The sequence below is a fragment of the Etheostoma spectabile genome, unplaced genomic scaffold (genome assembly GCF_008692095.1).
Source record: "Etheostoma spectabile isolate EspeVRDwgs_2016 unplaced genomic scaffold, UIUC_Espe_1.0 scaffold00569391, whole genome shotgun sequence".
NCBI classification, from domain to species: domain Eukaryota; kingdom Metazoa; phylum Chordata; class Actinopteri; order Perciformes; family Percidae; genus Etheostoma; species Etheostoma spectabile.
This window is the reverse complement of record NW_022605104.1, coordinates 40460-61539: the sequence shown is the minus strand read 5'-3', so window position 1 is coordinate 61539 and position 21080 is coordinate 40460. Positions and strand designations below refer to the sequence as shown.

General features: G+C 40.5%; 2 protein-coding genes and 1 non-coding gene across 4 annotated transcripts in view; 1 reads left to right on the top strand and 2 right to left on the bottom strand.

Moving 5' to 3' along the window:
• Window positions 1-21080, bottom strand: part of LOC116684925 (zinc finger protein 658B-like) — a 57678-nt gene that overhangs the window by 32923 nt on the left and 3675 nt on the right. Inside the window, exon 2 of the mRNA XM_032510299.1 lies at window positions 19895-20586. Within this exon, the coding sequence (XP_032366190.1) occupies window positions 19895-20586 (692 nt within the window). The remainder of the gene's footprint in view (window positions 1-19894; window positions 20587-21080) is intronic.
• trnaq-uug (transfer RNA glutamine (anticodon UUG)) lies at window positions 2208-2279 on the top strand. The gene has a single exon. It is a non-coding gene; the product is annotated as a tRNA-Gln (tRNA).
• Window positions 3116-6326, bottom strand: LOC116684926 (complement C1q-like protein 4). 2 transcript variants are annotated; one of them, XM_032510300.1, is made up of 4 exons: window positions 6065-6326; window positions 5216-5287; window positions 4478-4609; window positions 3116-3599 (listed from the first exon to the last, which is right to left on the bottom strand). In XM_032510300.1, the coding sequence occupies exons 1-4, from the start codon at window positions 6219-6221 to the stop codon at window positions 3322-3324; spliced, it is 639 nt and encodes a 212-aa protein (XP_032366191.1). In that variant the 5' UTR covers window positions 6222-6326; the 3' UTR covers window positions 3116-3321. The 2 variants fall into 2 exon arrangements, with proteins under 2 accessions (XP_032366191.1, XP_032366193.1); XM_032510302.1 differs by lacking the exon at window positions 5216-5287 and having other exon boundaries at window positions 3173-3599; window positions 6065-6323.

Below are 21080 nucleotides of genomic sequence, written 5' to 3'. Positions count from 1 at the left end.
ATGCAGGGTTACAACAGGCAGGTGTTATTTTATTGTTCACATTAGTGTTGTGCTTAACTTGGCTGACAAGAGGTTTTAATTTGACTTATAACTTTGCTTCATTTGGACTTCTACTCTAGCGGCCTGCCAGAAAAACTTCCCTGCGCTGACTGCTGCAGAAGCGGAGGATTTGATTGGGCAAGTCCTGAAGTTTGCCCCACACAGACGGTAAATTGAAGTTCTTCGGCGTGATGTTCATAAAAAATTGCTTTTGTCAATGTGTTCATTCTTAGTATTGCATGTCTAAATTTTGTTTATTTCTTTAAAGGCCAGCTGAGAAGGACTGACCGTGAAACCATGGAGCCCCTTTTTTTTTATATATTTATATATATTTTCTTTTTTTTTTTATTGACTTATTTTGCACACACTTTACAAACACATCTTTATACATCTTGCACTACATTTACACTACACCCTTATCTTTTTTGTATTTATTTTGTTTGAATATTAAAGTTTTGAAATGCCATCAAGTTTGCCTGTTCATTCATTCTTACTAATATAACTAATTTATGTATGTATGTGTATATACGTACATACACAAAATTGGTATGGGTGGTTGTTTTTTTTTAAAGTTAGGGGAATCCAAAACGAGAATGTTCCCTGAAGGTTAGGTTAGGTTTGGTGGTATATTGGTTAATCAAAAAGGTTTTCTTAACGTTCTGGGGACATTTGTTTTTGGTAACATCGAACGTTCCCCCAACGTTCTCTAAAGGTTGCAACTTTAGAGAACGTTGGGGGAACGCTCCGAGAACGTTCGCTGTAACTAAAAACTAACGTTCCTTTAACGTTAAGAAAACTTTCCAATTAAAACACCACACAACCAAACCCAACCTTCACGCAATGTTCCCGCAACCAAAAACAAACGTTTCCAGAAAATTGTTAGCTGGGAGAATGCTAAAATGTGTTATAATTCCTTCTAGATTGTGTCTCTGAATAAATGATTGTTTTCTAAGTCATAATTATTAACTTTAGCATTGACTTGACTGTTGAATTCAGTAAGTGCTACTTGTTGTGGCATTTGAACATGACAATGCTACAGACTAACTGATAATAAATGTCATTGTAATCACATTCAGATCACCTCAAATGGAGACACAGATGATTATTGTGACCATAAGTGCTTCTCTTTGGGGTTGTCTTGGTTTTGAGTTCATCATCAGACACTAACACATGCAGAGGCAGTACATTTCAGCAGCTGTCCACCGCTGGCTAAATAAATAAAAGAATGGGGGTTTTGGAATAGATATTCAGTACTAACTGGTACTTTCTATTGCTGAATGAGCTCTATCTGGAGGAAAAATTAGTTGCACCAAAGAAAGTCATTGGACTCTAATTGACCACTCATAGACTGTTAAGGGCATACATTGGGATGATGGTTGTCTATTCATGAAGCCATTCATCACTTACAATAGACAAGACCACTGAAACTTGAAAAAGAAGGTGGAGTTGAGTGGAAATGGCTGCATTCAGTATTTAAGATGGCAAATCTGTGTAAGGAACCACTTCCACTGCAAGCACATTGCCACCCTGGTGACTTTCTTCCATGTCTCCATGAACGCCCATATATTTGGGCTGACAGTTGAGAAACCTTCCCTTGTTAACTATGACATGGATGACTGAGAACCTACTATATCATGACGTGTTTAATTTACCATGTTATAATTTTTGAGACAGGTCCTACTGAGCATTTGTTGAATCAGTCAGGATGGCCGAGCGGTCCAAGGCGCTGCGTTCAGGTTACAGTCTCCACTGGAGGCGTGGGTTCAAATCCCACTTCTGATAACTAGTGTTTTCATCTGTAACTAATGTCTTAGACATGATTTTGGGAATAAAGAACATAGTTCTTTGTATTTAAGAAGACATGAATGTGCGCAAGAAACGCAATTGCAAGTACAGCATTTTGTGAGCATCTTTATTGTCAACACATGTAAAGTTACCATGTGTTTGTACACAGTAGACATATCTACTGCTGTATTCACTGTCTGTGGCAAGTCCTTTAAAACCTGTTCTTGACTTGCTTTTTCCCACATCCTCTGAACGCTTAGCTAACTAAATGACTTAAGTTTGCGAATAATTTTTGCTTTGTTGTGATTGTTGTGTGCCTTCAATAGCATACATGTGGATATTATGAAAGAAACTGTAAAGTAAACACTTGCACCACTTTTAAAGGTTCCATGGTGTAATGGTTAGCACTCTGGACTTTGAATGCAGCAATCTGAGTTCAAATCTCAGTGGAACCTGTTTTTAACCACAGCACAGGTGAAAAAGATCAACCTTTCAACTTTCCACATCTAGTTTAAAGTGAGCTTACGGGTTTAAGAACATAAGCTGTGTTGTCGAGCGATGGTGGTATAGTGTTGAGCATGGCTACCTTCCAAGCAGCTGACCTGAGTTTGATAACCCAGCCATCGCAGTAGTTTTCATTGTGTGGTTACTTGATTTATTTGTCAAGAAATAAACAAAAGGGTTACTTGCCCAACCTTATTTGATAAAATATTAGATCTCTGTTATGGTACAAATAAGGGAGCATATCAATCAATCAAGCTGCCTCCATGTGGATTCACAGACACAGGAAGTGCCTTGAAGACTGTTCGCGTGGTCCAGGTTTCTGTTTTTGGGCCAATGGCGAATGAGGTTTGCCGGTCGAGACCTGACGAGGTTGTGGTTGCTTGGCAACAAACTTCTTGTTTTTAGGCAGCGCCCTCTAACGGCGACCAGTATAACAACAATTTAAATGTTACATATTTAAATATTATAGGCCACTTGCTTCCAATCCCTGTGAAACCAACTCTTTGACATGTGGAAACTGATCTGCGGTTTGAAGTGAGGGGTCAGCTAATCTAGAGACGTGATGTTTACTGGGAAACAGGCACCGTTTGTTTAGGGTTAGAAACCAAAACTACTCATTTAAGGTTAGAAACTTCCTGTTGTGTGCTTCATGTTAGAAAGAGACTGAACCAGACCAGGTCCAGAGAATCTCATGTGGATGTCGTGTAACAGCTTAACTCTCTGACCTTGAGTTTGATTTCAACAAGTTAGAAACTAGAAGAAACGTTCACAGATGGTTGCAATAATAAATGTTCATGTTGATTTCATTATTTGATTAAAATGACAGAAACAAGAGAGAATCAGAAACATTAACCACTTTATATTTGAAGGAAAAAAGACTCCTGTCTACAATTATTACTCATTATTATTATTTGGATGCAGGTGAAATCAGATCAAATCTATGAAGACGTGTCTGAGACAACAACAACCTGTCACAGAGTTGCTGTGTCTGTCTCACATGGGGAACAGCAGGTGTCCACTGAAGGTGGTGTGGTGATTGAAGTTGTCAAACACATGACTTGTAGCCGCCAGACGCACAAACACCTTGTCTCCCACCTCCAGCAGCAGGGTGACGCCGTTAGAAGAACTCATGAAATGGGCCGGCTGGGACTCGTGTGCCGCAAAAACATTCTCTGAGTTCTTGACCAGGAAAGCTGCTGTACTGCGGCTGTTTGCTGAATTGATATGAAACTCAAAGTGGTACGCTCCTCTCACCGGGGCAGTGAACACACCTGGAGGACGCACAGGACAGATGTTCAGCATCAGGTAGAAACAAGCTGTAATGCTACCCTACAGGACAGATGTTCAGCATCAGGTAGAAACAAGCTGTAATGTTACCCTACAGGACAGATGTTCATCATCAGGTAGAAACAAGCTGTAATGTTACCCTACAGGACAGATGTTCAGCATCAGGTAGAAACAAGCTGTAATGTTACCCTACAGGACAGATGTTCATCATCAGGTAGAAACAAGCTGTAATGTTACCCTACAGGACAGATGTTCATCATCAGGTAGAAACAAGCTGCAATGTAACCCTACAGGACAGATGTTCAGCATCAGGGAGAAACAAGCTGTAATGTTACCCTACTGGACATATGTTCAGCATCAGGTAGAAACAAGCTGTAATGTTACCCTACAGGACAGATGTTCAGCATCAGGGAGAAACAAGCTGTAATGTTACCCTACAGGACAGATGTTCAGCATCAGGTAGAAACAAGCTGTAATGTTACCCTACAGGACAGATGTTCATCATCAGGGAGAAACAAGCTGTAATGTTACCCTACAGGACAGATGTTCAGCATCAGGGAGAAACAAGCTGTAATGTTACCCTGTAACCCTAAATAGAAATAGATATCTTTTACATATTCAATGTTCATGTTTGTTTTCATATAGAAACTTGATCCATACAGACCATATCAACAATGCTAAATATTGGCATTCTGCCAATACTTTAACCCTAAAATGTGTTGTTAAATCCTAGTAAATGTTAGTTTGTTGTTAGAATATCAGAGCTACCTGTGGTTGAGTTGATATAAAATATATTAATAGAATATCAGAGCTACCTGTGGTTGGGTTAATATAAAATATATTAATAAAATATCAGAGTTACCTGTGGTTGTGTTGTAGGCGTTTCCGATGTTGGTGGGGACGTGTCTGTAGATCAGGGGAGTGTCCGAGGGAACAGGTCCAATATGTAGTTCACCTTCAACCGCTAGAGAGGCTGAGAATGCAACCGGTTGGACTGAGAGAGAGACATAGAGAAAGAGAGAGAGAGAGAGAGAGAGAGAGAGAGAGAGAGAGAGAGAGAGATACAGAGACAGAGAGATTTTGATTTTTCAAGGAACTGTCAATCTATCAATGTTTTATCTCATTTTTTACAAAATAATATGTTTTCAACAGGCCAATAAATAACGTAAATACATACATATACACTGAAGTACATGACACCACCTCCTGAGAAGAGATGAGTTGCTCTCAATAGAGCACAGCACAGCCCACATCCTGATTCTGGCTCTCTTCATGCGAATGAACAGCAGACTCACAATAATACAATCAATGCGTCCACCTTCCTCTTCCTGCTCACATACACAGCGAAAGATAACTCTCCATCTTCTGTAAAATGTCTTCCTATGGAGGCCCTTAAGGACAAATGTTGGTTTTGTCAGTGTCACAGTCCACGTTGTGTGTATAGAAAGCTTTTAGTTTGCTAAACTGTGTCTATTACTGTGTAGATTTCTTCTAAATTCACCTGAAGTTGAAAGTGTTTGGCCACCATATTTTTTTTGTAAAAATTAAATATCTGAATTTAGATCTCTCAGCAGCAGAACGAAAATGATGAGAACAATACCTGGCGGTTGTTCCTTCATCTTGTCCATTTCAGTCTTCATCTTGTTCACTTCAGCCTTCAGCTGGGCTCGTTCTGCAGGATCAGAGACAGTTTCTTTGTTAGCTTCATTTGTCTGAACCTTCAGTTCATTTAGACATTGCTGTACAGCTGCATGGATCAGTTGTCATTTATCAAAGGAATCTCAAACTGTTTTTTTATAATCGATGAATTGGTTTGAGTCATTTTTCAATGTAAAATTGGTAAAACTTGAGTGATGTCAGTTTTTAAAATATGAATATTTTCTAGTCTACAATCTCATCCATTCATCTAGAAGATATTCTACATATTAATCTACAATCTCATCCATTCATCTAGAAGATATTCTACATATTAATCTACAATCTCATCCATTCATCAAGAAGATATTCTACATAATAATCCACAATCTCATCCATTCATCTAGAAGATATTCTACATATTAATCCACAATCTCATCCATTCATCTAGAAGATATTCTACATATTAATCTACAATCTCATCCATTCATCTAGAAGATATTCTACATATTAATCTACAATCTCATCCATTCATCCAGAAGATATTCTACATATTAATCTACAATCTCATCCATTCATCCAGAAGATATGCTACATATTAATCTACAATCTCACCCATTCATCTTGAAGATATTCTACATATTAATCTACAATCTCACCCATTCATCTAGAAGATATTCTACATATTATTCTACAATGAACATAATCAGTAGTCTCAGACCTACTTTGTTCCATTACATAGTAAATCCATATTTCTCTCCTTTTGGATATTTCTGCCCTGCTGTGACCCGATGTGAAGAGATCCTGACTGTACCTGTAGCCATGTCGGCCTTCAGCTGGACCAGCGAGGCGGTCATCTCTTTCAGAGCAGCGTAGAGGTCTGAAGGAGTAGGCGGGTTGCTTTCAGAAGTTTCCTGTGCGGAGACGGAGCCGAGCAGCAGCAACAGTGTCAAACTCCCAGAGATCTTCATTTTGTTGTTTTATGGCGTTGTTTTCCTGTCAGGATGCAGCTTCATATCATCTGGTTATGGTGAAGGTCCTTTTATTCAGTCAGGCTGTTGGATTCCAGGAAATGGAGAGGGGGGGGGGGCAGTTTGGTTAGTTGGGCTGATAACCTTATGGGGTAAAGTCAGTCAATGGATTTTGGTCTGAAGGTAAACAGTTGGTCAGTTAGTGTAAGAGACTGAGTAAAGGTTCATCCTTTCTGTCTATAAAACTAATGAATAACAGAGAGGGACAGTTGTTTTCCTCAGAATATACTCAGGACTTTTGAATTCTTGTTATGCTGTTGTAATAAAACACATAACTATAATAAAGAATTTCCCCTCTGGAATAATCATCAGAAACGAGACTACCTTATATTTACAGATTCAGTACAACTTAACCAATGACCTGACATGGTGTATTATCAAATTAATAGCAACCACAACAATTTGTATTTGGCGGAATCATAATTTGTCATAAAAGAACATATGATAACCTACCTGGGAAACTGTTGTACATCTGTTCCACACACACACACATACACAGACACATACACACAAATACACATAAACACACACACACACATACACATACACTGTGCAGGAACATACAGTAGGCTAACGTTACTCGGATTTGGTAAGGACGTCATATTGAGCTTTTTGGGAAACTCTGATTAACGTTTTAACAACATCTCATCCACTCATACCAGGGTTGATATAAAATATTTTAAAAGAATATCAGAGTTACCTGTGGTTGGGTTGATGTAAAATATATTAATAGAATATCAGAGCTACCTGTGTTTGAGTTGATATAAAATATTTTAAAAGAATATCAAAGCTACCTGTGGTTGGGTTGTAGGCATTTCCAATGTTGGTGGGGACTTGTCTGAAGACCAAGGTCGTTGACGTGAAAAATGGTCCGATATTTTTTGGGTTACCTCCCCCAACCAGCGATGCTGAGAAGGCAGAGACAGAGGGAGAGAGAGAGAGAGACAGATAGAGTCGGCCATTTTGAAACACTCTACGAGCTATTACCAAGAAACCCAGACCCAAATCAAAACCAAATTGTAACTAAACTGAATGAACTAGAATCAGCTGTAAAAGACAACCAGAACCCTCTGGACCCCCCATCAATGAACAGGAACTAAGAGACAAACTTGGGGCCCTAAAACCCCGAAAGGCCAGTGGGCTCGATGGCATCATGAACGAGATGCTGAAATACACAAACCCTCAATTCCAACTGGCCGTTCTGAAACTCTTTAACTTGATTCTGAGTGAAGGTTACTTCCCTGACACCTGGAACCACGGTCTCATCACACCAACACACAAGTCTGGAGATACATCTGACCCAAATAATTACTGAGGCATCTGTGTGAACAGTAACCTGGGGAAGCTCTTCATCATCATCATCATCATCATCATCACTTCCAGACTCAGAACCTTCCTTACCAAACACAACGTCTTGAGTAAAAGTCAAATTGGATTTGTACCAAAACACCGCACTTCAGATCATATTTACACCCTACACACCCTGATAGACAAACACGTTCACCACAACAACAACAACATCTACGCATGTTTCATAGATTTCAAAAAGGCATTTGACTCTATTTGGCACAACAGTCTATTCAACAAAGTTATTGAATCTGGTGTAGGGGGAAAAACATATGACATCATTAAATCTATGTACACTAACAATAAATGTAGTATTAAAATTGACAAAAACAGAACAACATTCTTCAGTCAGAAGCGTGGCGTGAGACAGGGATGCTGTCTGAGTCTCACTCTATTCATCATCTATATTAACCAACTGGTCTCTATGCTGTCTGAGTCCAACTCAGAGAGAGAGCAGTGCTATCTGACCCTAAAGAGAGAGAGAGAGAGAGAGAGAGAGAGAGAACACAGAGTGGCAGACTACCTGACCACAGTTACTGATGTCACACTAAAAACTACGTTAACCAGGTACAGACTCAGCAAGACAACCTGGCCATCGAGACAGAGAGAGAGAGAGTCAGAGAGAGAGAGAGACCAAGGACAGACTAAGTGAGACAACTTTACCATTGACACAGAAAGAGAGAGAGAGAGAGAGAGAGAGAGAGAGAGAGAGAGAGAGAAAGAGACCAAGGACAGATCCAGTTAGACAACCTGGCCATTGAGATGGATTTGATGGATTAGGAGGAGAATGACCCACAAGCCATCTCTCGGATGAACAGCTGACTTCTGACCCACAGTGTCAGGTTCAGTTCTGGTCCATAACCCAGTAACACGGTCTCTACAGCACCTGCTCATTGGTTTCACTTATTATTCCACTTATTTAGTATTATTCATCATTTTCATTCTCATATCTCTCTTATTTGTTATTCATTCATCATTCTCATTTTCTATTTCAGAACTGTCCATAATGTTCATACTGTTCATATTGTAATATAATAACATAATACTATTTATCCCAGTATCCTTGCACTATGCTCCACATTTAAATTATTGTATTGATCTCTTCATTGCACTCATGAGCAACAATGCTCCAAAGAAAAATTCCTCGTATGTGTCCTCATACCTGGCGAATTAAGCTGATTCGGATTCTGATTCTGAGAGCTGCAGTCCAGCAGCACAGTATGTCTTTACTTGTCTCCCCCCCCCCCACACACACACACACAAACCTGTAATGTTGTCATGTTGATGCTGATATGATTGTTGATGTAAATGTGATCAATGTCTCCCTGTGTATGTGCTTTAACAATACTGTATGTCACTATGGGAATGCTAAGAAAGCTTCATTACGTTGGATTGAGAGAGAGAGAAAGCTGCTTCAACATCAGTCTTCTGCTGGTCCACATCAGTCTTCTGCTTGTCCACATCAGTCTTCTGCTGGTCCACATCAGTCTTCTGCTTGTCCACATCAGTCTTCTGCTTGTCCACATCAGTCTTCTGCTGGTCCACATCAGTCTTCTGCTTGTCCACATCAGTCTTCTGCTGGTCCACATCAGTCTTCTGTGCTTGACTTGCAAAATCTGAGACAGTGTCTTTGTCAGCTTCATTTATAATAATAATAATAATACATTTTATTTAACAGCGCCTTTCTAACACTCAAGGACGCTTTACAGAGAATAAAAGACAGATATAGGGAACATAAAAGTGTAAGTAGTAATAACAAAACAGATAAAACAAAAAACAAAACAAACAAAACAAACAAACAAAACAAAACAGGAACAGTGTATTTACAGATAAGCGAGCTGGAACAGATGGGTTTTTAGTCTAGTTTTGAACAGAGGGAGAGAGTTGATGTTGCAGAGGTCGGGTGGGAGTGAGTTCCAGAGCTGGGGAGCAGAGCGGCTGAAGGCTCTGCTCCCCACGGTGATGAGTCGAGCATGGGGGACAGTGAGGTGGAGGGAGGAGGAAGATCTGAGGGAGCGGGAGGGGACGGCAATGTGTAGGAGTTCTGATAGATATGGAGGGGCAAGGTTATGGATGGCTTTGAAAGTATGGAGAAGGATTTTAAATTGTATTCTGAATTGAACCGGGAGCCAATGGAGCTGCTGAAGAACCGGGGTTATATGATGAAATGAGGGGGTTCTGGTGATGACACGAGCTGCTGAGTTCTGAAGAAGTTGAAGTTTATGGAGGGATTTTTGAGGAAGGCCAAAAAGGAGAGAGTTACAGTAGTCAAGGCGGGAGGTGACGAGGCTGTGGATAAGGATGGAGGCAGTGTGAGTGGTAAGGGACGGACGGAGGCGGTTTATGTTGCGTAGGTGGAAGTATGCAGACCGGCAGATATTATTTATGTGTGACTGAAAGGAGAGGGAGGAATCGAGGATGACGCCCAGACTCTTGACCTGAGGGGAAGGGGAGACCAAGGAGTTGTCGATTGGTAGAGAGAAACTATTGATTTTGGATAGGGTGGACTTGGTGGCTACGAGGAGGAGTTCGGTTTTATCACTGTTTAGTTTAAGGAAGTTTGCGGTGAACCAGTCTTTTATTTCAAGTAAGCAGTTAGTAAGGGACAAGGGGGGGAGCGAGGAGGTGGGTTTGCTGGATAAATAGAGCTGGGTGTCGTCTGCGTAACAATGAAAATGAATGTTGAATTTGCGGAAGATATTGCCAAGGGGAAGTAGGTAGGTGATGAAAAGGAGGGGGCCAAGAACTGAACCTTGAGGGACGCCAGTAGTAACAGGGGAAGGGTGGGATGTGAAAGATTTGAGTTGAATAAACTGAGTGCGGTCGGAGAGATATGAGCGGAACCAGTCAAGAGGGGTGTGAGAGATGCCGAGGGAAGAAAGTCTATTGAGGAGAATGGAGTGAGAAATGGTATCAAAGGCCGCACTGAGATCGAGGAGGATGAGGATGGAGATGAGTCCGGAATCAGCAGCTGTGAGGAGATCATTGGTGATTTTTATAAGTGCAGTTTCAGTACTATGGGAGGGGCGAAAACCAGACTGGAAAGGTTCATAAAGACAGTTAAGGGTAAGAAAAGCATGGAGTTGAACAGACACTATTTTTTCAAGAATTTTAGAAATAAAGGGAAGATTTGAGATAGGATGAAGATTATTATAGTTGGTTGGGTCTGAGCCAGGTTTTTTCAGAATCGGTGAGACGGATGCTGTTTTGAAAAGTGAGGGGACAATACCAGACGAGAGAGAAGAATGAATAATGGTAGTTATGAAGGAGATGAGGGAAGTGAGACAGGTTTTGACCAGAGCTGTGGGGAGGGGGTCAAGAGAACAGGTTGAGGACTTGGATTTACGAATGAGATCAGAAATTTCGGAGGGGGTGGGCAGTAGAAAGCAACAAAATGACTGGCTATTGGGGAGGGGCAAAGGTGGAGGGGAAGGCAAGGGGGTCAAATGTAATTGCTGGTGAATGGAGTTGATTTTTTCATTAAAAAAGACAACCAGTGAATTACAAGTTTCAACTGAGTACATGTGAGAAGGCAGAGAATCAGGGGGATTAAAGGTTTTATGGATTATTGAAAAGAGAGACCTGGAGTTTCCTTCGTTGGAGCAGATGAGGTCAGAATAGAAGATTGATTTAGTTACGGCTATTGAGTTTGAGTAATGAAGAAGATGAGATTTATACATTTCTTTGTGAATGGAGAGACCAGTTTTTTTATAGAGGCGTTCAAGTTGGCGACCCTTGGCTTTCATGAGGCGGAGCTCAGGTGAAAACCAAGGGGCAGAGCGGGAAAAGGACACAGATCGGGTTTTGAGAGGGGCAAGGAAGTTGAGAATATTGCAAAGTCCAGAATTATAATGGGTGACAAGGTGGTCTGGAGAGGAAAAATTAGGAATAGGCAAATTGTCAATGTGGGAGGATAGGATGTCTGTATTTATGTTTTTGATATTACGAAAAGAGATCTGGCGGACTGGCTTGATTACAGAGAGAGACAAAGAGATATTGAAGGACAAAAGAAAATGATCCGAAATGTGAACATCATCAGCAGAACAGTTGGAGGGGATTAAGCCAGAGCAGCAGATTAAATCCAGTGAATGTCCTTTTATGTGTGTGGGGAAGTCAACATACTGATGGAATCCAGAACTGTCAAGACAGGAAGTAAAGTCTTTGGTGAGTGGGAGATTTATATTGTCAATGTGAATATTAAAATCACCAAGGAGAATGACATTAGGAGAGAGAGTAGAGAGGTGGGTAAGTAGTATGGAGAATTCGTTTAAAAAGTCGCTGTGTGGTTTGGGGGGGCGGTAGACTGTGGCAATAACTGTGGGAGTAGGACCAGGCAATTTAAAAACAAAGCATTCCATAGAGCGGAAAACTGGAGTGGAAACTGGCAACATCTTCCACTTCTCGCGATAGAGCAGCGCGAGACCTCCCCCGCGGCCAGAGCCACAAGGATGAGAATGATAAACAAACCCAGGTGGAGTGGAGGCGTTGAGCTGAGAGAAGTCGCTGGGTTGTTGCCAGGTCTCCGTGAGACAGAGGAAGTCCAGCTTACGGTCAGTGAGGAGATCCTGGATGAGCTGACCCTTGTTTGTGAGAGAGCGGACATTCAGGAGACCAAAGTTGACAGCAGAGGTGTTGAAGCCGGGGCGGGGCTTGCTACCCTAGCCAGGTTAGCAAGCGAACCGCGGTCAGCGGCCCGGGAAGAGCATCGGCGGGAACGGCGAGAAGTGGACCAGAATGATGTTATTGGATTGGAGTCGTCAAGGTGGAAATTCCGGCGAGATCCGCGGTGGATGTATCTCCGGCGGGGAAGGAGCGCGATCTCAGGGTGTAGCTGAAGATCTAGCGGGGGAGGCACAGACAGAAGCCCGCGGAGCAGGAGGAGATCAGCCGCTGAATACTGGGTCAGGACTGCCCCAGGTTGATGTACAATTGAAAGGACAGTCCAGAGAAGGATAAACCAAGTGTAACACTTGGAAGCCCACATAATGAACGGCAGCGGGGAGCGGAGAGCAGCGGCTGCAAAACGCGCCAGCGTCCACTTCCGACAGGACACCATTTGACTGCAGCTTGAGTTTATTTTGACGTTTTCTTTAGAGCTGCATGAATCATAAATAAATCTCAAAGTATTTTGATAATTGATCAATTCGGTCTGAATTTGTTGAATATGAATATTTTCTAGTCTCTTCTCTCCTCTGTGATAGGAAACTGAATATCATTGAGATGACAAAACGAGACATTTGAGGACGTCATCTTGGGCTTTTTGGGAAACTCTGATCAACGTTTTAGAGACAGAACAACAGCTTCCTGTTGGTCCAGGCCGTCTGTAACCTGTGTGTGTTTTATATATAGGACTACAGCAGACAGGTGTGCGTGTTTATATAGAACACTACAGCAGACAGGTGTGTGTGTTTATATAGAAGACTACAGCAGACAGGTGTGTGTGAACACTTACCAATCATACGTCAGCATGAAGAACAAAGACAGGAAGTAGATTAATCTAATGTTGAAATTATTTCCTCTACAGTAGAAAACATTCATATGAATCCATTTTAAAGGGAAACTTATGGATTCTTCTACCTGGGGTGTCTGGTAGAGCAGTGTGGAGATGTGTGTGTTGTGGGGGGGGGGGGGGGGGGGGGTATTATTATTATCATGTACTAAACACAGAAGCAATGCCAAAAATCATATTTCACTAATGGTACAACTATTTCCTGAAGATGATCTGTTTCCATCTTGCCTTGAAGACACAGTTCTCGTGGTCCAGGTTTCTGTTTTTGGGCCAATGGCGAATGAGGTTTGCCGGTCAAGACCTTACGAGGTTGTGGTTGCTTGGCAACAAACTTCTTGTTTTTTAGGGAGCGCCCTCTAACGGGGACCAGTATAACAACAATTGAAATGTTACATATTGTTGGAGCTAAATCCTGCTCCATTCTCAGGGTTCTCAGGGGATATCCTAGAGACAACTACAGAGTCAACCTAACACGGCTCTCCCCCAAATTTGTCTTACTCTCTGGCTCTTGGACCCCTAGTCTTATCCACAAAGGGTGGGGTCTTTAGAGCACAGTGATGTGATGTGTGTGTGTGTGTGTGTGTGTGTGTGTGTGTGTGTGTGTGTGTGTGTGTGTCTATTCGTTATCTTTCAATTGGAATGTGACTTAAGGTTTATGACCCTCAGTTCAGGAAAAGATCAGTGGGGGTGAAAGAGACTGAAACCAGACTCAGGAAGCATCCCGAACAATCAATTCTGCTTCTAACACATTTGTAGAGCTGGATTATAACAAAATATACCAGAACATCTTATATCATAAAACAGAAATATTGCAAAACAACTCAATGTGACAAACAACAAACAACAAGCTATATACTTATAACAACAAACTTAATACATGACCACCATGTCTTCATTTATGCTGAAATAATGCTTTTACCTTTTATCTTAAATGTATAAATGCAAATCACACATAATGTTTAAGCACATATAACATTTTAAATTCCAATATTTCCCTCTTTTGGTCTCACCTTTTGTGAGACCACCTTCATGGAGATCCTTTTCAGTGAACACAATGAAATGACAAACATCCCAGCATTAATCATGGAGCACCCCGGAATAAAGCATGGAGTTTTACACTCCCTCTTTCTGATCTCAATCTGTGAGATCATCAACTAAATGTTTACTCATCCTGAGTAACAGATCAATGTTTTCTAACTATTGAATCACAGTACTTTGCAATTTATGATCTATGCCTACCAAATCATCTTTTAACACTTTATTGAAAATGTGAGGACTATGTTTAATCCATCTGAATTAACACAGTTGCCACCAATTTTGCTCAAAACTATAACAGGAAATTTAATGCAAATGTTACAAAATTCATAAGACCCTACAAAATGTAATTTCCCATACCAAATTGCTTATATCTTTGAGGCACTTAACCTTCTTTGTGGAATTAGAATAAGTCATTCTAAAGTATTAGTTGTTCCCAGCATTGTATGTCTGGTTTCAGAATGTGAATTTGTGAGTACAACCTGCTCTTCACATGTGCATCCGAAGTACCAGAACCAGGACGGTCTCTCGCTCCCCCCTTCTCCTTATCAGTCCATCTGCTGATCGTTGGTCCGTACCTCAGTCTTTGTTTATGGTGAAGCAGGCCACAGGGTTCTCAGGGTTGGCTCTGGAGGTTGACCCCTGCAGAGCCCTCTCACCTCAGCGTCAGCAAGGCCCCCGCCAGAGCATGTGGACCCCACTCCTCGCTCTGCGGTCCAGCACAGCACATTTACAGATGTTGCAATCATTATCAAACGTTTAGCCCTGGTCCACTTTCATGTCACTTTGGGCCAAAAATCGCAGCCAGACCATGAACCTTTAAGGTCTTCAGCTGTGCTGTGGTCTGAGGTGCTGTGATAGTTGTTGTCAGTCTTCTGTTCCAGTTTGTGACTGATCCCGCAGCTGGAGGAGCGAGATGGACCTGGTTCTGACACAACGAGGCTCTGTGTGGCACAAAACAGAACTCCAAAAAGCATTATCTTTTCTTTTATCAATACTCATTTAGTGCATGTCACTCATTATTATAAAACAGCATTTCTTTCCCTCTTGCTGGTTTAACTCTATAAAATCCATACAAACATTCTAAAGAGAAAAACTAGTTTTGGAACTTATCTCCTCCAAGCCTCAGTTTACATTACGGGTCATGTTTTCTGCATAAATTAAAACAAAATTGTAGAGTAGTTTTAATATCCTTAATGCTATGGACACTGTATTATTGCTACTGTATCCCTCTTTTTGAGTTATGTCCCCTACAGCATTCCTATTCCTAATTATGTAATCGTTTTAGCCATTAACACTCTGTCCTCCATCTTGATCTTCAAAGAAACAAAACCAAAAAGGAAAAAAGGAAAAAAGAAAAGAATCACCCAAATAACATATTTCCACATCAACTCAATAGTTTAAACAGTTTGTCATGTAAAAACTCAAAATACAAACAAAATCCACAAACAAAATTAAGCTTCACTAAAAGCTCATTTTAACACCACATCAAATACACTTAGAATAGAATCCTATATCAGCTTGGATTGGTTTTAATCTTATCTCAACCAATAAACTTAGATGACTTATAACAAAAAGAATGTTTCTTTCATTTTCTATTTTCAAGTTGCAACAAAAAATTTGTACTAATTAATGTCTAATGTGTTCTTTATGACCTGTAGTCCTTGTAACAGTAGAACCCACTTTAGCACCTAGTGGTTCAATCTATCCAGTTTGTTACCTGACATGAGAACATATCTCATTATACTGTGTAATTTATGATCAAAATCTTCACTGAGCTGCAGGTCTACTGCAACCCCTCTTTACTTTATGCACAACTTTTTTTTTTTTTTACCTTAACCTCCTCTATACTTGTGTGTGTTTTCTTTAAAGAACCCACACTTCAGCTGTCCTCTACACCTCTGGAAAGAAAGATTTCTCTCCTTTTTTCTTTTCACTTTACTTCAAAGAAGTCCTAATCTAGGACATTAATTTCAAAAACGTTACAACAGTAGGGTCAGCCATAGTAATAGAAAGAAATATCATTTCACTGTTCTAAGTTTAAAGTCCCAGTTCCAAACTGTAAATATCTTTGTATTTCTGTTACCAACAAAATTCCCGTAAAATATCGCCCAATTAAGAAAAGTAACACAAAAGCACTGCATGTACCTAAGGTATGAAAAGGTAACATTATAGGAAGCCTCACATTTTTCTTTTATTTAACCTGGAAATGATCAAAGCCGTTTTCTATCAATCAACTAAGTAATTTAATCAAGTAACTCTTTCAAGTGAATTTTTCAAAACAATAATTAACTTAATTTTGATTCTTCGTTTACCTACATCTTCCTCTTTCTCACAACATCATTCTTAGTTTTATCAGATCTCTTTTTCTTTTTTACCAATTTAACCCTTGTGTTACCTTTTGCCTTGCAGAGGCATTTTGGTTAATTACCTCTTTTCTTTTCAAATGAGTCCCTCCTGCCAGACCAAACCTGTTTCTTTATCTGTGTTTTTTACAACTCCCTCTGTGGAAGGGTCAAAAGGGCAGCCTGCTGATGCAGCACCCTGTGTCCCCCTTCCTCCACTTCAACTCATGTTAACATAGAATGTTTACATAAGCATTTCTCTTTTAGTTATTCTCCATTATTTTCTTTACCAACATTAGTAGGACACTGCACAACCCTTAAATCCCATACCTTAAAACTTCTGTTATATAAGATGGATCCCACATTGGATTGACTACTTTTATCTCTTTGTTTTGGTTTTTAAACCGAATGTTCCCTCATTTAAATCTAAATTATTTTTCTTAAACCGTTACACTATTTCCCTCTTTTCCCATGATGGACTTCTTTTCTCAGCCTCCTTCAGTACTACTAGGATCTGAAAGGACATTCTACTATAATTTTGATCCATCTTCAAATTGCAGACATACAAGACAAGACATACAGACATACATATAAACATTTATCAACTGTACCCAATCTGAACATTGAGTAACTATGTCCCTCCATCAAATACACTAAACCTTCTATGTCTTATTTCTTAACTTGGCACGTAATATGAGACCCACGGTTTATACGGTCCTGATTTCAACAGACCCTCCTCCTGTGTCTTAGCCTCCGCCATACTATTCCCTTTTTTTTTTTTTTCTTTTTTTTTTATCAGACTACCTTCATTTCTTTTATCCAATTTAGAAATTACTCTTCGTGTCACCCGAACACTACCCCTTCATGTATTCTCTGTTTAGAATACACTACCTTTTATCTGATTCAGACTACCTTCATTTCTATTATCCAATTTAGAAACTACTCTTCACGTTTCCCGAACGCTACACCTTCATATATCCCCTGTTTGAGATATACTACCTTTCATCTGATTTACCAGACTACCTTCATTTCTACGGCCCAATTTAGAAACTACTCTTCACCCTCCAGACGCTACGCCCTTCCTGTATTCCCTGTTTGAAATACAGTACCTTTCATCTGATCTATACACAGACTACCTTCATTCCTATGTCCCAATTTAGAAATTACTCTTCACGTCCCTTTTGGAGGCTACACCTTCATGTATTCCCTCTTTGAAATACACTACCTTTCGTCTGGTTTACTAAATACTACTCTTCCCGCTACTAATTTTCCAATTTAGCGGTGCCCTTCATGCTTACTTCATGGAGAAATATCCCGCGCGCAGGTGATATTCTACTGTAAGCACTACATCTTCATACCTATTTTTTGCAAGTACTACGTTTTCACACATTAAAATTTAAAACTTTTTCACACATCAACATCTTATCAAATTTGTCAATTTTAGCACCTAGGACACAGGCACGTTCCACATTCAGATTTTGTACATGTCCAATGCTGCAGATTTGATATCAACAGGTTCTGCTTTACCTTTCCTTAGTGCCCGGGCTGAATGTGGAGACGCATCTCGTCCTAGTTGTTCACTTACTCAAGGATGGGTCCGTGCCTTCCTCGAGCCCCACGTTGGGCGCCAAATTGTTGGAGCTAAATCCTGCTCCATCTCAGGGTTCATTCAATTAGTAGTCAAAATCTCAGATGTGGATGTGTGAATCCATTTTATTACATAGGATATCCTAGAGACAAATACAGAGTCAACCTAACACGGCTCAACCCCAAATTTGTCTGACTCTCTGCTCCTGGACCCCCTGGTCTTATTCACAAAGGGTGGGGTCTCTTGGCCACAGTGGTGTGTGTGTGCCTATTCGTTATCTTTCAATTGGAAGGTGACTTAAAGTTTATGACCCTCAGTTCAGGACTGGCAAAGCAAAAGATCAGTGGGCCATAAAGAAGAACATCATCAATTTAACTTCTGACACATTTGTAGAGCTGGATTATAACAAAATGTAACAGAACATCTTATATTATAAAACAGAAGTATTGCAAAACATCTTAATGTAACAAACAACAAACAACAAACTACATACTTATGACAACAACAACAACGCATGACCAACATGTCTTCATTTATGCTGACATAATGCTTTTACCTTTTGACTTGAATGTATAATGCAATCACCCACAATGTTTAAGCACATATAACATTTTAAATTCCAACAGTTCCCCCAGCCTGCCTATGGTCCCCCAATGGTTAGAAATGGCGTTACATGTAAAACAAGCCCTAGGTATCCTGCTCTGCCTTTGAGAAAATGAAAGCTCAGATGGACCAATCTGGAATCCTCCCCTTATGATGTCATGAGGACCAAGGTTACCTCTGCTTTCTCTGTTTTGCCTGCCCAGAGAGTTTGTTGCGTGCATGAGAAAGAGAGAGACATGTTTTGCAAACAAGCAAAGCATGGCAGTTGGTCTGAACAGACCTCAACAGATTTAAAACCACATTCAGTCACAGAAAATATAAAATGTCAAAGATTATTAAATGAAATTCCGCAAAGTAGGAAAACATGACGTTAAATTACAAAACAACAATAACTTGAACGCGTACAATTAAAAATGGCCAACTTCTAGTATGTTGGTAATGATGAGAGGACTGTTTGGACCAATTTACATTATAAGGGTGACAAAAATGTATTCCTAAAATGAAAATTACACTGACATCCTGTCAGCCCAAAAAAAATTGTATGTTTCTAGAGATGAGAAGAAAGTTTTTACAAAATAAAACCAAAATCAAAAAAGTTTCAAACATGTCTTTAAACGTCTTAATGTTTCTCCTTTGGGCCCCCTCCTTCCCACGGTGGTACATTGTGGTTAGGGTTGGGAACTGAAACCCGGTGCTAGTACGGCACCGGTGCCTTAACACCCGGTATCTATCGGACCGAATAGTAACGGGGATTTTGGGGCCTTATTTCGGTGCTACTGAAATACCAGCGCTGCCTTTTTCCATCTAGTGGTTGTTTTTGTCATTTAGCAGCAATTTACTGGATTATTATTACATTTTTTTTACATTTAATTTGGACCATATAGAAATAAAAAAGCCGTTCTTAAATGTTGCTGACTGTCTTTTTGTGCTCCTTTTTTTTCACATTCATTTAAAAAATATATTTTTAAAAGGATGGGTTCAGGCACCAATACTGGTGCCTAAATGGTAAAGGGTTCTGAGGAAAGGCAGAAAACAGTCCAGCTGATCCACAATAACATACATGTTGCTCAGAAGATAAAGTTACTGCTGGTCAGCCTTCAATGTGGAGAGAAGATCAGAATATAACAACACAGCTATCAGGGCATGAGGAGGAGGAAACAGCTTGGCTCTGAAACATGTTCACAACGAGGTAGTGTGAATGCGCTGGTGTCTCTTAAGGGTACTACTCTGAGAAAAGGTTTTCCCACATTGTTCACACCAGTATGGCTTCTCTCCAGTGTGAATGCGCTGGTGAGTTTTAAGGTGACTACTATGAGAAAAGGTTTTCCCACATTGTTCACACCAGTACGGCTTCTCTCCAGTGTGAATGCGCTGGTGAGTTTTAAGGTTACCCCTCTGGGAAAAGGTTTCCCCACATTGTTCACAGCTGTACGGCTTCTCTCCAGTGTGAATGCGCTGGTTTCTTTGAAGGCTACCACTATGAGAAAAGGTTTCCCCACATTGTTCACAGCTGTACGGCTTCTCTCCAGTGTGAATGCGCTGGTGTCTTTGAAGGCTACCACTATGAGAAAAGGTTTTTCCACATTGTTCACAGCTGTACGGCTTCTCTCCAGTGTGAATGCGCTGGTGAGTTTTAAGGCTACTACTCTGAGAAAAGGTTTTTCCACATTGGTCACAACTGTACGGCTTCTCTCCAGTATGAATGCGCTGGTGAGTTTTAAGGTCACAACTCTGAGAAAAAGTTGCCCCACATTGATCACAGCTGTAAGGCTTCTCTCCAGTGTGAACTCTCTGATGAATCTTTAAATATCCAGATTTTGTGAAGGATTTGTCACAGTGCTGACAGCGGTGACATTTGACTCCTCTTCCTCTCCGTTTCTATCAACAGACAGAAAAACCAAGAGAGTGAGTTAGTGAGGTGCCATGCTGTAGAGCTCCATCTTAAACTAGAAACAACATTTAGAGCATGTCTATGGAACATTGTTTGACTGACGCAATACTTTTCTTAATTATCTGCCAACATCACTATTATGGAGTTGCATTATGGGAATCCATGCATCCATTGTTGGTTAGTTTGTGATAAATAAACTACTTTTGATCAATTTATGTGTGGCCTCCATTTTGCTGCCAGCCTTTAGCCAGCCGGTAACAAATTGGGGACCATCCGGGATTTTTTGTGGCGGGAAAGTTGTAAATGTAACATTTTCCCACAGATTTTTAGCTTTCACTGGTATCTGTAGGGGTTACCGTGTTGTCTTCATGTTGCTGGAACAGCTCTACTCCAGTAAAGTAAATTGGAACCATTGTTCCTGATGGCATTAGCAATGAGGGGCACCAGTTGACCTTTGACCTTTTGTTTTAGGTTGTTGGGT

What these genes read in the sequence shown, in the direction of transcription:
- LOC116684926 (XM_032510300.1), bottom strand. Translation starts at nt 6,221, where the DNA reads ATGAAGATCTCTGGGAGTTTGACACTGTTGCTGCTGCTCGGCTCCGTC. An exon ending in GAAGGCCGACATGGCTACAG is followed by an intron (nt 5,288 to 6,064) that starts GTACAGTCAGGA and finishes CTGATCCTGCAG; the next exon opens with AACGAGCCCAGCTGAAGGCT. An exon ending in GATGAAGGAACAACCGCCAG is followed by an intron (nt 4,610 to 5,215) that starts GTATTGTTCTCA and finishes TCTCTCTCTCAG; the next exon opens with TCCAACCGGTTGCATTCTCA.